At 34.9% G+C, this 16,561-nt stretch overlaps 1 protein-coding gene across 3 annotated transcripts; it reads left to right on the top strand.

Annotated features, from left to right (window-relative positions):
- Positions 1-2,107: 2,107 nt before the first annotated feature.
- On the top strand, positions 2,108-15,056 carry dalrd3 (DALR anticodon binding domain containing 3). Of its 3 annotated transcripts, none has more exons than XM_016461996.1 (13): positions 2,108-2,487; positions 4,060-4,364; positions 4,448-4,758; positions 10,503-10,561; positions 10,665-10,766; positions 11,374-11,438; positions 11,545-11,603; positions 11,743-11,825; positions 11,898-12,024; positions 12,102-12,160; positions 13,569-13,685; positions 13,877-13,945; positions 14,193-15,056. In XM_016461996.1, exons 1-13 carry the CDS (start codon positions 2,272-2,274, stop codon positions 14,310-14,312), a joined length of 1,692 nt encoding a protein of 563 aa, XP_016317482.1. In that variant the 5' UTR covers positions 2,108-2,271; the 3' UTR covers positions 14,313-15,056. The 3 variants fall into 3 exon arrangements, with proteins under 3 accessions (XP_016317482.1, XP_016317483.1, XP_016317484.1); XM_016461997.1 differs by having other exon boundaries at positions 2,109-2,472; XM_016461998.1 differs by lacking the exon at positions 2,108-2,487 and adding an exon at positions 3,040-3,067.
- The last annotated feature ends 1,505 nt before the right edge of the window (positions 15,057-16,561 follow it).

Below are 16,561 nucleotides of genomic sequence, written 5' to 3'. Positions count from 1 at the left end.
AAATCTTCACAAAAAAGAAGGAGAGAGAGAGAGAGAAGAGATCACTTCAACTAGTTATCACTAAACTTGTTGCAAAGTGCCATCAAGCTTGTTGATTCTAAAATGAAAGCTTCATATTTCAGGCTAGTTCCTCCTTTCATTTTACTTCATGTGACTTTCTTTAGTCAGTTTTATATCCTGTTTAATCTCTCTTGTCATTTTGTCTTCATTTACCTTGCATAACCCCCCTTCTCCTTCTCTCTCCCTCCCTCTCTCTGCCCACTTTTCTCTGATAGAGAACAAGTTTTTCAAGACACAAGTCTACAGATGAAGCAAGATAAATAAACAAGTTTGATTATTTTGCAGAGGCACCAAACTTGTTTGTGGTAAAAGCTGTTTGAATGTCATTTATTTTTTCTTATTTAAAAAAAGTAGACTTGACATATGTAATTTCCATACGAAAAAAGTGTTAAATGATGAAGCGTTGCTGGATGTGTTTGTTCACGGAGTGTCTGTGAAAATGGCCACAGCAGTTTGGATGGTAACGGAACCCATAATGCAGCTGTTTGGTTGATTGACAGCTGGCTATGGATTCTGTGTCCTTCCTTTCTTGCAGGAGCTTAAAGATGAAAATTGTATGTGTTGGAAGAATTCGGGAGTTGGCCTCATTCAGATATGATACTTAATGTGAATTTTACTTGTGTATTACTTGAAATGTATTTGAATATATCTACAATGTTATAGTTGAGTCAGAAATGTGTATGTGAGTGTATGAGTTCTGATGTTGCTCTGGAATGACACGTTTTCTCCCGGATTGCCAGAAATATGTTTCGCCACCGGGAACTTCGTGTCAGCCAAGATTGGCATCACTTCCTGACAATCACAAATCTTCAGAATCTTCAGTATTCAGTAAATCACAGAATCTCTTACTAAAATGCTGTGTCAGACATTTGAATTTTGTTTCTGTAATTTAATAATAAATTAAGAACATTTGTCATACATCACTTGTTGACCATTTATCATCAAAACTCCCAAATAATTTTTTAGATCTACATGATGATATAGAGAGGAATGATAGAGGTTTGCGTTTTCAATAGATGAGTGATCTGAAACAGGTTTTGGATGATTTGCTTGGTAGATTTTACTCTGGCTAGAGGACATAAAGTGAAATCTGTGAGCCAGTGTTGCTGTTTTAGTTATTTTGGGAAGAGATCTAGATCTTACTGTAAACCACAACATGTGACTAGTAATCTGGCCCAAGTTCAGCTCTTACATACAATTGTTACCTGCAACAAACAAAGCGGAAGTACTCAAATAAGCAACTGAACAACCAGCATTCAAATATGCTTCAGTATGAAGTGTGACCAGATCTCATTTTGATAAACTTTTCTAAAGATTCCTATAAAAACCTTTTATGGATGCATGGTGTCTTATTACTGTTCCATAAGGAAATATTTTAGTATTATCAGAAGTCAAACGTTGAAAACTTGGAGCTTTTTAAACATGTTTATGCTGGAAACAATATTCCTGATGCAGTCTACTCAAAACATTAAATGGAATAAAAGTCTGGCTTATATATTTATTTAGAGAAAAGTCTAAAAAAAATGAGTTAAAAGAATTTTTCACCTTTAGTCTCCTAAAATCTAAAGTATTCTGTTATCATTTACTTACTTTTTTATATCAGAAAAGCAGAAATTAATAGCAGAATGTGCATGCTGCTGTTTTAAATAAAATGAATGAAAACAGTATAGTCAAGTAAGATTTGTAACGAATACTTTAACGATGATAAATACTCTTTTCCTCACCCAAAGCTATCAAATGACTTTGTAATATAGTACAATAAATAAAGTTATGCGGGTTTAGAAGCAGTGAAAAAAGATGACAACTTGCATTTTTGGGTGCACATACATTAATATGTTAAATATCAGTGATAAGACGGAAAGTAATCCATAGATTATTTAAATAGTCTATATCTTTTCAAATAAAACGGCAGCTTCTGAACAAAATGTATTTTATCAGAAGTGCACTTTTACTTTCTGTTCTGTCATTGACTGAACTGATTTTGCCACACCCAAAATGGCGCCTTTCAAAAACACGCAACCGGTGTTACATGAAAATATGCCTCCTCTGACCAGGCAGTGACATTTCTTAACGTTCCGGTCCCCATGCATCTGTTTTGATTGGTGATCAATCCGAGCACACAGCACCGCAGTGCTGTGCTGCTACAGTCAATCTCACTAACATCCCTCCAGTCCGGGCACTAAAAACAATGTCAACATACTGAGCCTAATCATGGAGGAAGCCGTGCCATTTAGCATCGTGTCCACCGTCAAAGCGTTGAGCGGCGCGTTGCGGAGAGATGCTGAACATGAAGCCGAGATCAGCCGCGAGCGAGAGAAGCACTGGTTCAAGGAGAGCAGCGCAAAAAACCTGAGAAATCGTGACTTCTTGTCACCCAACACGGTTCTGACGACGCTGTACGCCGGTGGAGAGGTCAGTCTGAAATATGTGCTTACATGTGCGTTTTTTATTTTCTGTGTTATGATCTCTTCCTGGCCTGCACCAGTGACAGATGCGTTCTCGCGCTTCTCCGCATGGCAATTTTACGCATGGCTTGAGGCGCCGTGTTGGATATTTCGAGCTTTTGCTTGGACGTCTGTTTATGAATCACAGAGTCACTGACAGAATTGTCAGAATATAAGAGCTCTGCACAGACACGCAGGGCGCCAGCTAGACTGTTGACATTGGTGGCATCGACCAAACATTTGAACTCTGCGGCAGAAATGATTTAACTCCTCGCTGCCCGTTACATCTAGGTCAGACTATGCCAATACCGAAAACAACATGTTGGCTATTAGGAGAACCACAATGTCATAACCACGCCCTGATTTATTACTGTTTTCCCCCCAACAACAGAGAAACCTTGTTTTTTTTTATACTGTCATGCGGTCAAAATGTCTTTTTGTTTTGTTTGAGGGAATTCGCAGGTAACTCAATTGTCTTTTCGCGCCCCTGGAAAACAAACGTGTAAATGACATTTTAAACAAAACTTTTATATAAATGTGTTGTGAAACGAAAAATAATGACAGTACGTATTAACAAACATACCTTTTTATGGTTAGTCGATGTCCGATAGGGAATCTCAACGAAAACCGCCGGAGCAACAAACTGTTGCTATGGTTACCACAAAAGCTCGCGTGGCACGCTCTAATTTCTAATGTTTTGTGGTTTCTGAAATGTTTGAAAACGTTGTTGCGACTTGTATAATTATAAAGAATATATTTGAAATATTTATATTATATATTATTGTAAAAATTACAAATTAAAAAATATTACATCTTAAAAATTAACATGTAAAAATTATAACACTTGACATTATTTGTGAGAGTAAAATCTTAAATTAGTTAATTTTTTTATGCCGCCTTGATTCTGTTGGTAGGTCAGTGACGTATAGAATATAGAATATATATTTTTTATATTCATAGAATATAAAAAGCATTTTGGTGAAATTTTGTTGGCAAAAAAAACAAAACACAGACTCACACAGAAGAACAGCAAATTTGTTAGACCAAATTGAATGCATTGAAATCTGCATGAGGAACTTTTTCACCCTCATGCGATACACCAGGTCTTTCAATTAAATTTCACGGATCAACGGCGAATGTGACCTAAAGTTGGCATAAAAACGGAAAGTGCAGCTGTCTTTTCTCTGCTATTCTGACGTATAGTGTATCAGCTTCTCAAGCTAGAAAAATTGTAGGGTGGGACTTAATTTTGTCATTTGCCAATTGATTGGATCAATGTTTTAGATTAAAGATTTTTTTTTAAAGTAATGTGCAAAGATAATCATTTATAAACACCGCAATATTCCAAAAATAAGAATTGTCAATTTTGATTTCACAGTGACTTGAAAAAACAATCTTTGCATTCATGTTGGTTCTGTGCATTATTTCAAATCACTTTATACTATTTTCAACAAACGTTTTGATTTAATGAGAAAGTGTCCCGGGGCAATAAACTAAATATGTAAATTGTTACACTAAATATACTTGTGTATTTCATGACTGTGTGTGTTTTCAGGTTCCCTCTGATGTTCTCAGTGGTATTCGCTCTCTTCGTGGCAGTGGCGTATTGCCGCTAGGAGCCACTGAGATGACACCAGAAGGCCTGCGCGTGTGTGTGGATCGCTGTGCAACATTCAGAGGTGTTTTATGTGGAATAACGCCATATCTGAGACCTGCTGCTCAGAGACAGGGCTGTGTCCTCATCAACTGCCCTGCCCTCCACACCAAACAAACCGTGCCATCTCCCGATACGCTAGCTCTGGGGCAGCTACGAACCGTTCTCATTGCCGACCACCTCGGGGCACAGCTCAGAAGACAAGGGTGTGTGCTTTGACTTTTATGATATTGGCATAAATTTTGTCACCAAAGGACAAATTAATCAACTCTTTCTTTATTCTATTTAGGTACACTGTGTCCTTTTGTCCAGCCTTGCCACAGGACAGTGACATTGTCAACTTTCTGAAAACACTAGGCATTGATTGGCCGACAGTCCCTGTCAGCTGGACCAATGAGGACAGGGAGGAGAAGATGAAAAAAGCTTTAGAGAACTCAACCTACAGAGACAGAGAGATAGAGAGAGGAAAAAGGAGAAGCGGAGGCGAGGAAATAGAGGGAGAGAGAAGAGGGATAAAAGAGGATGTTAGGATAAACCTTAAACAAGTGGTACAGGACGAGAACCTGCAGGGGTATGATCCCAGTCTTGGCACTTGCACAGGTAAGTTGTAATGTGTTCATTAGAATCAGAATCAGAATCAGAAATCAGAAAGAGCTTTATTGCCAAGTATGTTTGCACATACAAGGAATCTGTTATAGTGTCACAAGCTTCCAGTACACGGAGACAACAACAACACACAGATAATAAAAATGAGATGTGAATAAAATACACATGCATAAATATAAACCACAAAAAAAGAATAAATTGTATGTACAGGTGTGCTATAGATGGAATAGGAATAGAATAAAATACAATAAGTTGTAGGGATGTACTAGGGTTTAGGGTGATAAATAAGTATAAGGTTATTGCGCACACTGTACTTTAATTGCACAATGGGAGAACATTAACTGTTCATGAGGTAGATTGCCTGGGGAAAGAAACTGTTCTTGTGCCTGGCTGTCCTGGTATTCGGTGCTCTGTAACGCCGACCAGATGGCAAAAGTTCAAAAAGGAGATGGCTTGGATGTGATGGATCCAGAGTGATTTTCTGAGCCCTTTTCCTCACTCTGGATGTATACAGTTCTTGGAGGGTAGGCAGGGGGGCACCAATAATCCTTTCAGCAGTCCGAACCGTTCTCTGTAGTCTTCTGATGTCTGATTTTGTAGCTGAACCAAACCAGACAGTTATTGAAGTGCACAGAACAGACTCGATGACGTCTGAGTAGAACTGCCTAGATCCCTAGAATAGGGATCTAACGAGTTAAATTTCCCATGGGTTCATTTATATACAAGATTTGTGTCTGTTTGGCCAGCAAATGTCATTATTAGGGTTGCATGAGTAGAATGTTTGATGTTAAGATTTTAATTGTATTTTATTTTATAAATAGTTTAACCCTGTCATCGACCAATACAGTACAAGATATTTGTTGCTTATTATTATTATATAATTTAAGTATTAAGCCACATTATGATGCATTAAAATGCATCACACTGTAAATTTAACTAGTAATGCAAAATATATTGGTATCATATTGGTTATTGTCTATTTATTGAATTTATCACTCGTAAGTCGACGTTGGAAATTTAATTGTGCTTTATTATTTTCTTTGTTATTTGCCTTTAGACTTTTGCCATGATCTAATATTTGCATGAAGTTGATAAAAAAAAAACAAAAAAAAACGGTTGAATATATTTTTATGTAAATGTATGTATTTTTCCAAAACTGAAAGTTATATGTTGTGATGCCTAAATTCAGGTTTTGCATTTAACCCTAGAAGACCCAAATATAGAAAAAACCTGTGAAAAAATTCTTTCACCTTTTAAATGTTGTAGCAGGCCTCTAATACAGAAATATATGTGTTTTTACATTTTTTACATTTTAGTCAGTTTTTAGTGAAATGTTGTAATATTGCAACGTTGGGCTCTTTGGGTTGCAGAATTTCAGTGATTTTACTTCACTAATAATCGCACAATAATGACAAAATAAGAAAAAAAAACATTATAGAAATATATGTTCTGAATATATTTACAAAACCTAATGAACTGAATGAAAGCTTTAAAATATTCTTTATGACTTGACTTTAAAACGTTCTTCTCTTGTATCACAGTCCATCTCAAAGTCACTGTTCTCATTTTGGACAGCATCAGTGATATATCATACACATATGATGAGACGGTCTTTCTTGGCTGGTGGCATTCTGAAATGGAAAAAAACAATGATTATTTTCCAGGCTAAAAATATCAGTGCAAATTGATCCCAAACATACTTACACATTTTAAAGAATTCACCCATTCACAGAATTCACACATTCCACAGAATTCACACAATACTGATAGCTTATTGTGCCCTTTACTTATCATGCTAATAGCACTTCTACCCCCCCACATTCCAGAACATTATCACCTGTCCCTCATGCAGCAAGCAGATATTTGGGCAAACAAGCAAAGGGCCAGTTAAGTACATTTTATAAATGATAAGATGCAGATAGTTTAAAATATTGTTACACAAAATACTTTCAAATTATTGAAGAAATAATTTATTCTTTAACTTGAACTCAATTAATAATCATAAAATCTGGATTGAATCTCAAAATGGTAACAAAAACACTTAAAACTTGTGAATGATCAAAAACAGTTTTATTTTGTTTCTATTAGTATTTTTTTCACATGGAACAGATGAGAAGTACAATTCATCCATGTAATGTGCAAGGTGCACAGGCAAATTTTGCTACCCCTTTAACCCAACGTTGCAAAATTACAACACTGACATAAGCTCAAAATCTAAAATGATCAATGCATTCAACAATACCTTAATATCTACATGATATACACATATTAAATAATCACAGAAAAAAATATTTGGGGCATTTTACTTACTTGAATGTAGATTTATCCAGTCCAGTAAAACAAGATGATGTGCTTGATGTGTGAGTTTATGGCCAGGTAAATAGGCCTATTTTTAAAATCTAGCATTTGTGTAAATGTGGTCTTAGAGAAAAAAAAAAAACATGAGCAGCTAAAACTGATGTTGTAATATTTCAACAGTGGACCTTACAGGGTTAAAATGATTGATTTTAGTTTGTAGCATTTTATTTTTAATTTAATAGACAAAGTAGTATAGAATTACAGCCAATTAATCAGTTATTGGCCTTAACATGAAAATAATTATCAACTTGTCAGTAGTTTGCTAAATTTGGCAGCAATACATGAGATGTGACATAATGTTGGAATATACAGAAATTGTGCTAGAAATTATAGTTACTGCACAAACGCACCTCTGGTGAACTTTTAAATTTGGTTTGTCACATACTAGCGTTTGTGATGAGTATGTTGAATGTTGAAAAGAAACAAATGTGAAATCTGTTCCTTTATCAGTTTTCATATTTTCAAGTGAACGCTCGAAATACATTATTTAGGTAACACTTTACAATAATTAACTAACACGTTAATAAACTTTAATACATTAACTAACATTAACTAATCAAACCTTATTGTAAAGTGTTACAATTATTTGTTATTAAAGCATTTATATGTTCACAAAAACACTGTTAAATTAAACGGAAAAGCAAGCAGGTGTGCATGATTTGGCGTCGCAGCCAATACAAATAATGACCGTTTCCTTACCTAAATCCTGTGTTTGGACCAGGCTCGGTTGCAGAATCACATCTGTGCTTCTGAAATTATTATCTTTTTCTATATAGTGTAGTAGTAGTTAGCTATCTCTGTGTCATACGTGGCCGCTTGTCAAGCATGAAAAACACAAGTTTTATTATAATTCCTTCCCTCTGGCGCCGGGCCTGAAGTCTTTACTATTACTTTTTATTAATTTAACACATCCTTGTTGAATAAAAGTATTAATTTATTAAAAAATTCCCCAAAGACCCCAAACTTTTGAATGGTATTGGTAAAAAATGATTTCTATTTTAAATAAACGCTGCTCTTTTTTTAACTTTATTCATCAAAGAATGCTGAAAAATAATCACAGGTAATAAAAAAAATATTAAACAGCACAACTGTTTCCAAAATTGATTATAAATCAGCATATTAGAATGATTTCTGAAGAATCATGTAATGAGACACTGAAGACTGGAGTAATGATGTTCAAAATTCAGCTTTGCATCACAGAAAAACGTTATATTTTAATATAATGTAATAATGTTTAATGTAATATGGCGCAATATTACTGTTTTGTTCTGTATTTTTTTATCAAATAAATGAAGGCTTGATGAGCAAAGGATATGTAATGTTTAAAACATTAAAATAGTAATGTTTCCAACCTTTTGACCAGTACTGTATTTCTGTATGATAACAGAAAACTGGCTAGCAGAAAGAGCATCACAGCTTGAGCTAGTTTATACCTCATAAATTGTCAATGAAATAGTGCTAACTTGCTTAGATTTTTCATATCTTGATTTTACTGACTAGCTAGCTACTGTAAAAACACTTTTTGGTATTTACTAGTTAAACTCGAATCCCATAGATCAAATATATTTAGAATATCAAAACTTAGATGTAGTCTTTGGGCTCAAATGCAGCACATGTGGCTTCAAAGAAAATGGAGGGGAATCCCTTTCTTAGGTGACTAAGGGGGATTGTGTGTGGGGGAGGGTCATTTTTAGACTTCTGTTTTATTATTATCTCACCTAAATGTTTGTTCCAGTCTATGGTTTGTTCAGTCAGTGTATTTGTTTTTACAATGGTATAGCCTAATTTAGTTGCACAGTATATTACACACAGCACAAGGAAATTGTAAACTATTTTTTGTAATATTCATGTAATTTACATGAATAGGCTACTTACCAAGATGGACATTCTGATATTTTGTGTGCAGGATTTAAGAAATGGTCTGTTCATGTTATGGAGGAAAGCACAGTGCATGTAGGGGGTTGTGGCCTCAATAGCCCTGCAGTAAGCAGTGTGCTGTGTGCATGTGATTGAGCAATGTGTAGGGTAGAAATTAAACTGAAATTGCATTAAATCAGGTTGTTTTAACCAAGATTATGCTGCAAGAATCGTTCTCAACTACATTTAAGTCCCCAAAAGTATATTAAAACAGAAAACCATTATTTTAAATTGTAATACCAGTAATACTGCACAATATTACTGTTTTGTATTTTTGATCAAATAAATGAAGGCTTGATGAGCAAAAGATATGCAATGTTTAAAACATTAAAATAGTAATGTTTCCAACCTTTTGACCAGTACTGTATTTCTGTATGATAACAGAAAACTGGCTAGCAGAAAGAGCATCACAGCTTGAGCTAGTTTATACCTCATAAATTGTCAATGAAATAGTGCTAACTCGCTTAGAATTTTCATATCTTGATTTTACTGGCTAGCTAGCTACTGTAAAAACACTTTTTGGTATTTACTAGTTAAACTCGAATCCCATAGATCAAATATATTTAGAATATCAAAACTTAGATGTAGTCTTTGGGCTCAAATGCAGCACATGTGGCTTCAAAGAAAATGGAGGGGAATCCCTTTCTTAGGTGACTAAGGGGGATTGTGTGTGGGGGAGGGTCATTTTTAGACTTCTGTTTTATTATTATCTCACCTAAATGTTTGTTCCAGTCTATGGTTTGTTCAGTCAGTGTATTTGTTTTTACAATGGTATAGCCTAATTTAGTTGCACAGTATATTACACACAGCACAAGGAAATTGTAAACTATTTTTTGTAATATTCATGTAATTTACATGAATAGGCTACTTACCAAGATGGACATTCTGATATTTTGTGTGCAGGATTTAAGAAATGGTCTGTTCATGTTATGGAGGAAAGCACAGTGCATGTAGGGGGTTGTGGCCTCAATAGCCCTGCAGTAAGCAGTGTGCTGTGTGCATGTGATTGAGCAATGTGTAGGGTAGAAATTAAACTGAAATTGCATTAAATCAGGTTGTTTTTTGATTAAGATTATGCTGCAAGATTTGTTCTCAACTACATTTAAGTCACCAGTTCCTGCAATTTTGCAAATTTCCAGTTTATTCCCGTTAATTCCCATATATTCCCATTAATTCCCATGGAAAATTCCCGGAATTTTGCAACCCTAATTCAGAATTCTTCAAAATATCTTCTTTTGTGTTCAACATAAGAAAGAAACTTATACAGGTTTGGAACGACATGAGGGTGAGTAAATGATGATAAAATGTTAATTTTTGGGTGAACTATTCCTTTAAGATGAGATGAACTGGGCCGTACTGAACGTACAAGGACTGTTTTACTCCTAGTGTTTCTGTGATAAACTGTTGGATCGCCTTAGTTTTCCTCTGTATTGTGCATAAGTCAGTGATTTCTCTGTTTTCAGTGCAGAGAGAAGCTTTGTGTCATCTGGCCCAGCTGGACAGTGCTACCACAGATTTCCCTGTGAGTCAAATGGACCCTCTGTCTGGATTATATCGGTCTGATTTAAATTACAGTGAGTTACCATATGTTAGTTGGACGCTTGTAATGGATTTCTCTACTTTAGATCTCTACGACAACAGCCCTGCATGTCACTTCCTGTCAGGATGAGTTTCGTCAGCAGCAAACAGCCATGCTGTGGAGAGCGACGGGAGCAACGGCAGTGCAGGTTTCACACTCTCTGCCCACACAGACATATTTGCCCATCAGCTGTACCAGCGTGCTTTACATATCAAACAATTGCTTTCTGTTTTGTATTTACTGTCCTGTAACAGGAAGTTTTGGTTGGACCTATCAAAGGACTCATTCTTTTTCCTTTCTTTTCTTTTAGTAGCCAATAGCTTTTAGTTATATCACAGCTACTAAACATGATTTGCTACTTCCTAAATAGTAGCAGCTGGAATTGGGCAAAAATCATGCTCATTTAGAAAGCATTTAATTTTGTCTGATTAATATTTTTTCTCCTTCTTATCCTGGAAGAGTAAGTTTATAAATCTGTGTAAAAGCGTGTATAGCTGTTTTAAAGAGATTTTTTTGTTGTTAATTTTTATGTGTTAAGTAGCATATTGATGGCATAAAATCTAAAAGACAATAAATTAAATCCATATAAGTTGCAAAAAGTCTTAAGACAATATTAAGCCATTGTAATGCTCCCAAATGGGTGAATACACAATTTCCAGCTCAAATGCTGCACAGTTGGACATGACTACATTTTACACAATCTTTGCTGGAAAATTAATGAATGAATGAATAACTGCTTTCTTCCTCTCTATTAGAGATTGGTGATTTGTGGTCCTGTTAAAACTCCTGGAATTCAGATGAATGCAGCTCAGTATCTTCAGTAAGGCAAAACTTTAGAACAGCATCAACTGTTATGCTTTATCAACTTTATAAATCATTCTTACAAGTTATTACAGTGTTATATGGTTGGCTGTGTATTGCTGTAGGTTAAGAAAAGCTCAGATGAAAGATGCCTCAGAAATGAAGTACGGAGACCAAGTTGAAGGTGTGTTTATCTGTGCATTCTTAGAAAATTCCTTTTAGCAGCTCGTAGTCTTAGTGAAATAGCCCAGAATTGTTGTGATGCATGTTAATACCAGATGTTAACTGATTTGTGCATGTGCCATCAATTCACTTTTTTTTAGGTCAGACATGGGATGACATCATTAAAGTCATGACCTCAGCCACCATGAGGTTTGAACTGCTTTCCACAGTGCACACAAGTCCGGTGAGTGTATTTGCGTGTGTGTGTGTAGAATGTATTTTCCTGCATTAGAGATGATTGACAGCTGTCTTTCAGGTGACCTTAGATGTTCAGCGGGACAGTGGTGTGTCCACAAAGGGCCCCAGGGGTGGAGTCTTTGTCATGTATAACTGCGCTCGTCTTCACACACTTTTCAGCAGCTATGAGAAAGGGGTGGAGCAAGGTAACACACACATACATGCACTGTAGTGTTCTTGACTTTTGATTCATGTTCTAAGTAATGTTATTTTGAACATGTAGGTCTTTATCCGGAAATCCCTGGAGGCACAGAGCTGGACTTTTCTGCCCTAAAAGAGGAGGTAAAGCAATATGTAACTAACGTGTCTTAATGATAATATTTTTGCTAATAGTCTTATTTGTTGCATCCTTATGTGCGGTATTCGGTCACTTCTGACCGGAGAATTATACATTTTTAATTTTTAAAAATCGTAGGTGCACTAGAATGGTATGAAACATGGTGACTTTTATGGCACTTGATATGTGAACGCAAAAACAAATTGTGGGCATGATTCGAAAAAGCTAAGTGGTCGTAAAAAAAATAGTCCCACCCATGGTCTTTGGTCAAAAATGACCGACCATAGGAAATGAATGGGAAATGGGGAAAAAAATAGAAAATACTGAAACTTTTTGTGTGTACAATCTACAAATCCCCCACAATGCAGAAAAAAATTGCACAGCAATGAAGGGGTGAAACTCTAAAACATCTAGAGTGCAAAATCAACACACCAACTCACACACGCACGGACACACACTTGTACACACACACACACACACACCTATGAACTGGTGTGACTGTAACTGCAACTATGTAAAATAAAATCAATAATTCAACTACAATGCAGTAAAAAAGTGGACAGCAAGGAAGGGGTTACACTCTAAAACATCAACAGTGTAAAACAGATACATCCACTCACACACTTACTTACACACACTCACAGACACACACATACAGAATTATATATACTCAAATGAATTGGTATGGCTATAAACATATAGCCAAAATGAGTCAGAAGACTGAAATAAGAGGTTAAAATCAGATCAGACCAGAAGAATTAAGCTCTGATAAAGCATTCCTGTTAATTTTTGTTACATTTTCCATTTAAAACAACAAAAAATATAAACCTTGACAAAAAGGGGTCTTTGAGAATGCCTTAATATACATTTAAATCCACAACCTAATAAAAGTAAACAATTATGTATAAAAAACAACTGGGGAATTCACAAGCCTCTCTATAGAGTCCTATACAGGAATCTAGTAGTTACACCATGAAATTACAGGATTTTCTTTTTTTGCTCTCACCAGGAGGTGCTATTCTGCCTTCAAAAATTGAATTTTAAAGGTCTCTATTTTAATCTGAAATACTGCATTAATTGAACAATTGTATCATAATTATTGCATAAATATTAATTAGTACCATAAAATTCTCTCAAAATACAAAAGAAAAAATATTATTGGACAAAAATATATTAGATTGATTTTACTGAAAAAAAAAAGTTACATTTCAGGTATCCAGTCTCTTTTGACTGTGAAGACCATGAGTGTGACTCCCAAATGAGGAGCGCACAATGGTTATTCAAGTATTCTAAGGATTTTTCAGTTGCTATGTATAAAGATATATGCCAAATGTACTCAAATAAGCTCTGTTTCTGTGTTTAGTGGCATAGAAAGTTGTTTATATGGTGATAATATTGCTATTTCATCTTTAGGGGGAGTGGCTTCTTCTCTTCAATTACCTCATTCCATTCTCTGAGTTGCTGGACCAATCGGGACAGATCCTGGAGCATGAAGGCAGCACAGCCAGAGTGAATTTAAGGACTGAACAGGTACTTTATTTTTATTATTATTATTTTATTTTATTTTGTATATAAAGGTTTTGTTTCTCAGATAGACTTGCAGAGTTGATTTTAAGGCTCTTCCTGTTAATCTCAACCAGTTATATCTGTTATTCGATCAGCTGTCTTGGCTTCATTGATAAAGCCATCCATAACTGAAATGTGTGTATTTTGTCTGCCAGGTGTGCAGATTCTTGGTGTCTCTCAGTAAAGATTTTAGCTCCTACTACAACAGAGTTCACGTCCTTGGGGTAAGACATTATGAGCCTGTGTGCTTGTTTGTGAATCAATTTATGAAGTTATGTATCTGTTTATATAAGGATATTTTAGATTCTGTTAGACCCTTAGAACTGCTTATTACAAGGTTTTTATTTTATTTAACATATGATTTAATGTGTATTTTGCATATTTCTGTGTGTATCAGCATTAACAGTGATTAAACAAGTTCAGGCCCATTAACTTTCCTCTCTTTCTCGTTCTCTCTCTCTCTCTCTCTAGGAGCCCCTGCCTCATCTTTTTAATCAGATGTTTTGTCGTTTATTGTTGCTGAGAGCATTAAGAGAACTTTACCACAGCGCCCTGGACTCCCTTAACCTTCCCCCAATTCCCCAACTATAGCATCTCCACTGCAGACATTATACACTAACAGCCACAAACTCTCTCCCTTAACAGCCAGCACTCTTCCATTTTTCTCAGTTATTACACCTTAGATACCTTCCTCATAGCCGTAATTGCCTGACCATCTTGTCTGAATAGCCCAATATTCCTCTTGCCCTCAAAAAAGACCACTAATAGCCATACAGAAGGCAGGACAGACCCCAATAAATCTGTCGCTCTTCACCCTTTCGTCCAATAAATAATATTTAGTCTGAAAATTCGCCCCTAAAAATGTCAACAGAATATGCTTTCTTTCACAGTGAATTGAAATTCTCCTGCACCACATTCATAGATTTTGCCCTCCTGCATGAATATGTATTCTATGTAATAATGTTTAATTGGTGTAAGTGCCCAGCTCTATTTGTTCAACACTGAACACATATTTACAGTGCAGCACAGTTGTTCTCACAGTCTGATAGATGCACACACAAAGTATCTGTCACCACTGTTTTTGATTAGGAATCATGTGCATGGTTGGCGATCATTTGGCATTCCTAAAATATCATGATCTGGGATGCTACTTCTTTTAATATGAATATAGTCTTATCTGTACTAAATATAAAGTCTTAGTTCTCGAGTTTCCCTCAGTGTCCCTCACTGTTTATGCCACTGGAAGTGTACAGGTGTATTACTGAGTTTTCACAAATCTGTACCATACGCCACACAGTATTCAAAGCCCCGAGAGTTAATAAACACATTTAGAGTGACTGTGTAACATTCTCACCCTTCAAAGTTTTTGTTAGTGGTGATTTCACGCAATGTATTTAAAAAGCAGCAACCCACAGAGACTTCATAATTAAAAGAGTGTCTGCCTCAACCCCTGAACTGGTTGTTTTTCAAGTGTGCTAATGTTTGACTATCTATCTGTACACAAGTCTTTTATTTATTTTAATGATGAGACTTTACATTGAGGGTTAATTAGTTAACATAAGTTAATGCTTAGGTAACCAACAATGAACAACTGTTTTTTTTTTCACTCATTAATCTAGTTTATTATTTATTTATTCATGTTTGTTCAGAATACATCAACTAATGTTAATTTATATTTAAAATGTTTTATAGGATAGATGTTTATTAGATGTTAACATTTAATAGATTAATAAATGCTGTAAAAGTGTTGTTCGTTGTTAATGTTAGCAATTGCATGAACTGATATTGATGTATAGAATATAGTAGTTTTGTCATTTCAGTCATGTTTATTCCAAAAAAAAAGACTTTGATGTTAAGAGATAACATTTGTCCCATGAAATTGATTTGTAGGCATTTTACTTGTATGTGATCATTTATATATATATATATCTTCATACAAGCACATAGTGCACATCCATAGAAAAAAAGTTTAGGATCAGTAGGATTTTTTTGAAAAAATGTAATACTTTTATTCAGCAGGACTTTAAACTGATCAAAAGTGATAGTAAAGATATTTGTAATGTTACAGAATATTTCAAATAAATGCTGTTATTTTAACTTTCTGTTCATCACACAATCCTTAAAAAAAAAAAATGTACACTTTCCACAAAAATAGGCAGCACAGCTCTGTTTGCCACATTAATAATAATAAGAAATTATTCTTGACAATCACAAAATCATCATTAGAATGATTTCTGAAGAATCATGACACTTAAGAAATTCGGCTTTGCAATCATTGAATAAATTGCATTTTAAAATGTATTAAAATAGTTAATTTAATTTGTAAAAATATAGGCCTATCACAATATTACTATTTTACTGTATTTTTGATTAAATACAACTTATTTAAAAATTAAAAAAAATACTGTCTCCAAACCTTTGAAATGTTAGTGTAGAAAAAAATACAGGGGCATTTGTTCTATTTAAATGTCTTGTTTTTTTTTTTGTCATTCCCAGTTAATATCTCATTAATTTCTGATCCTAAATGATACTGCATCCAAACTCGTAAGTGCATTGTATGGTTTAAATATTAATTAAATTTGAGGTGGAACCAGAATTATGACCCAGACAGGCATGACTAAACATCTCATAATAGTTATAAGTGGGCTGACAGAAGCTCATCTTTTTAATGAAGTATGTGTTAAAGGGTTAGTTCACCCAAAAATGAAAAATTCTGCCATTAATTACTCGCCTTCATGTTATTTCAAACTCATTAGAACTTTGTTCATCTTCGAAACACAAATTAAGATATTTTTGATTAATTCTGAGAGCTTTTCTGCATAGACAGCAACACAACTGAC

The sequence above is a fragment of the Sinocyclocheilus anshuiensis genome, unplaced genomic scaffold (assembly GCF_001515605.1).
Source record: "Sinocyclocheilus anshuiensis isolate Anshui unplaced genomic scaffold, SAMN03320099.WGS_v1.1 scaffold80, whole genome shotgun sequence".
NCBI classification, from domain to species: Eukaryota; Metazoa; Chordata; class Actinopteri; order Cypriniformes; family Cyprinidae; genus Sinocyclocheilus; species Sinocyclocheilus anshuiensis.
Note: the sequence above shows the minus strand (reverse complement) of the source record. Positions and strands in the feature narration are given on the sequence as shown.

Coding starts and splice junctions, on each gene's coding strand:
- dalrd3 (XM_016461996.1), top strand. CDS start 2,272: ATGGAGGAAGCCGTGCCATTTAGCATCGTGTCCACCGTCAAAGCGTTG. Junction 10,562..10,664: donor GTGCTACCACAGATTTCCCT/GTGAGTCAAATG, acceptor TCTCTACTTTAG/ATCTCTACGACAACAGCCCT. Junction 12,025..12,101: donor TGAGAAAGGGGTGGAGCAAG/GTAACACACACA, acceptor TTGAACATGTAG/GTCTTTATCCGGAAATCCCT.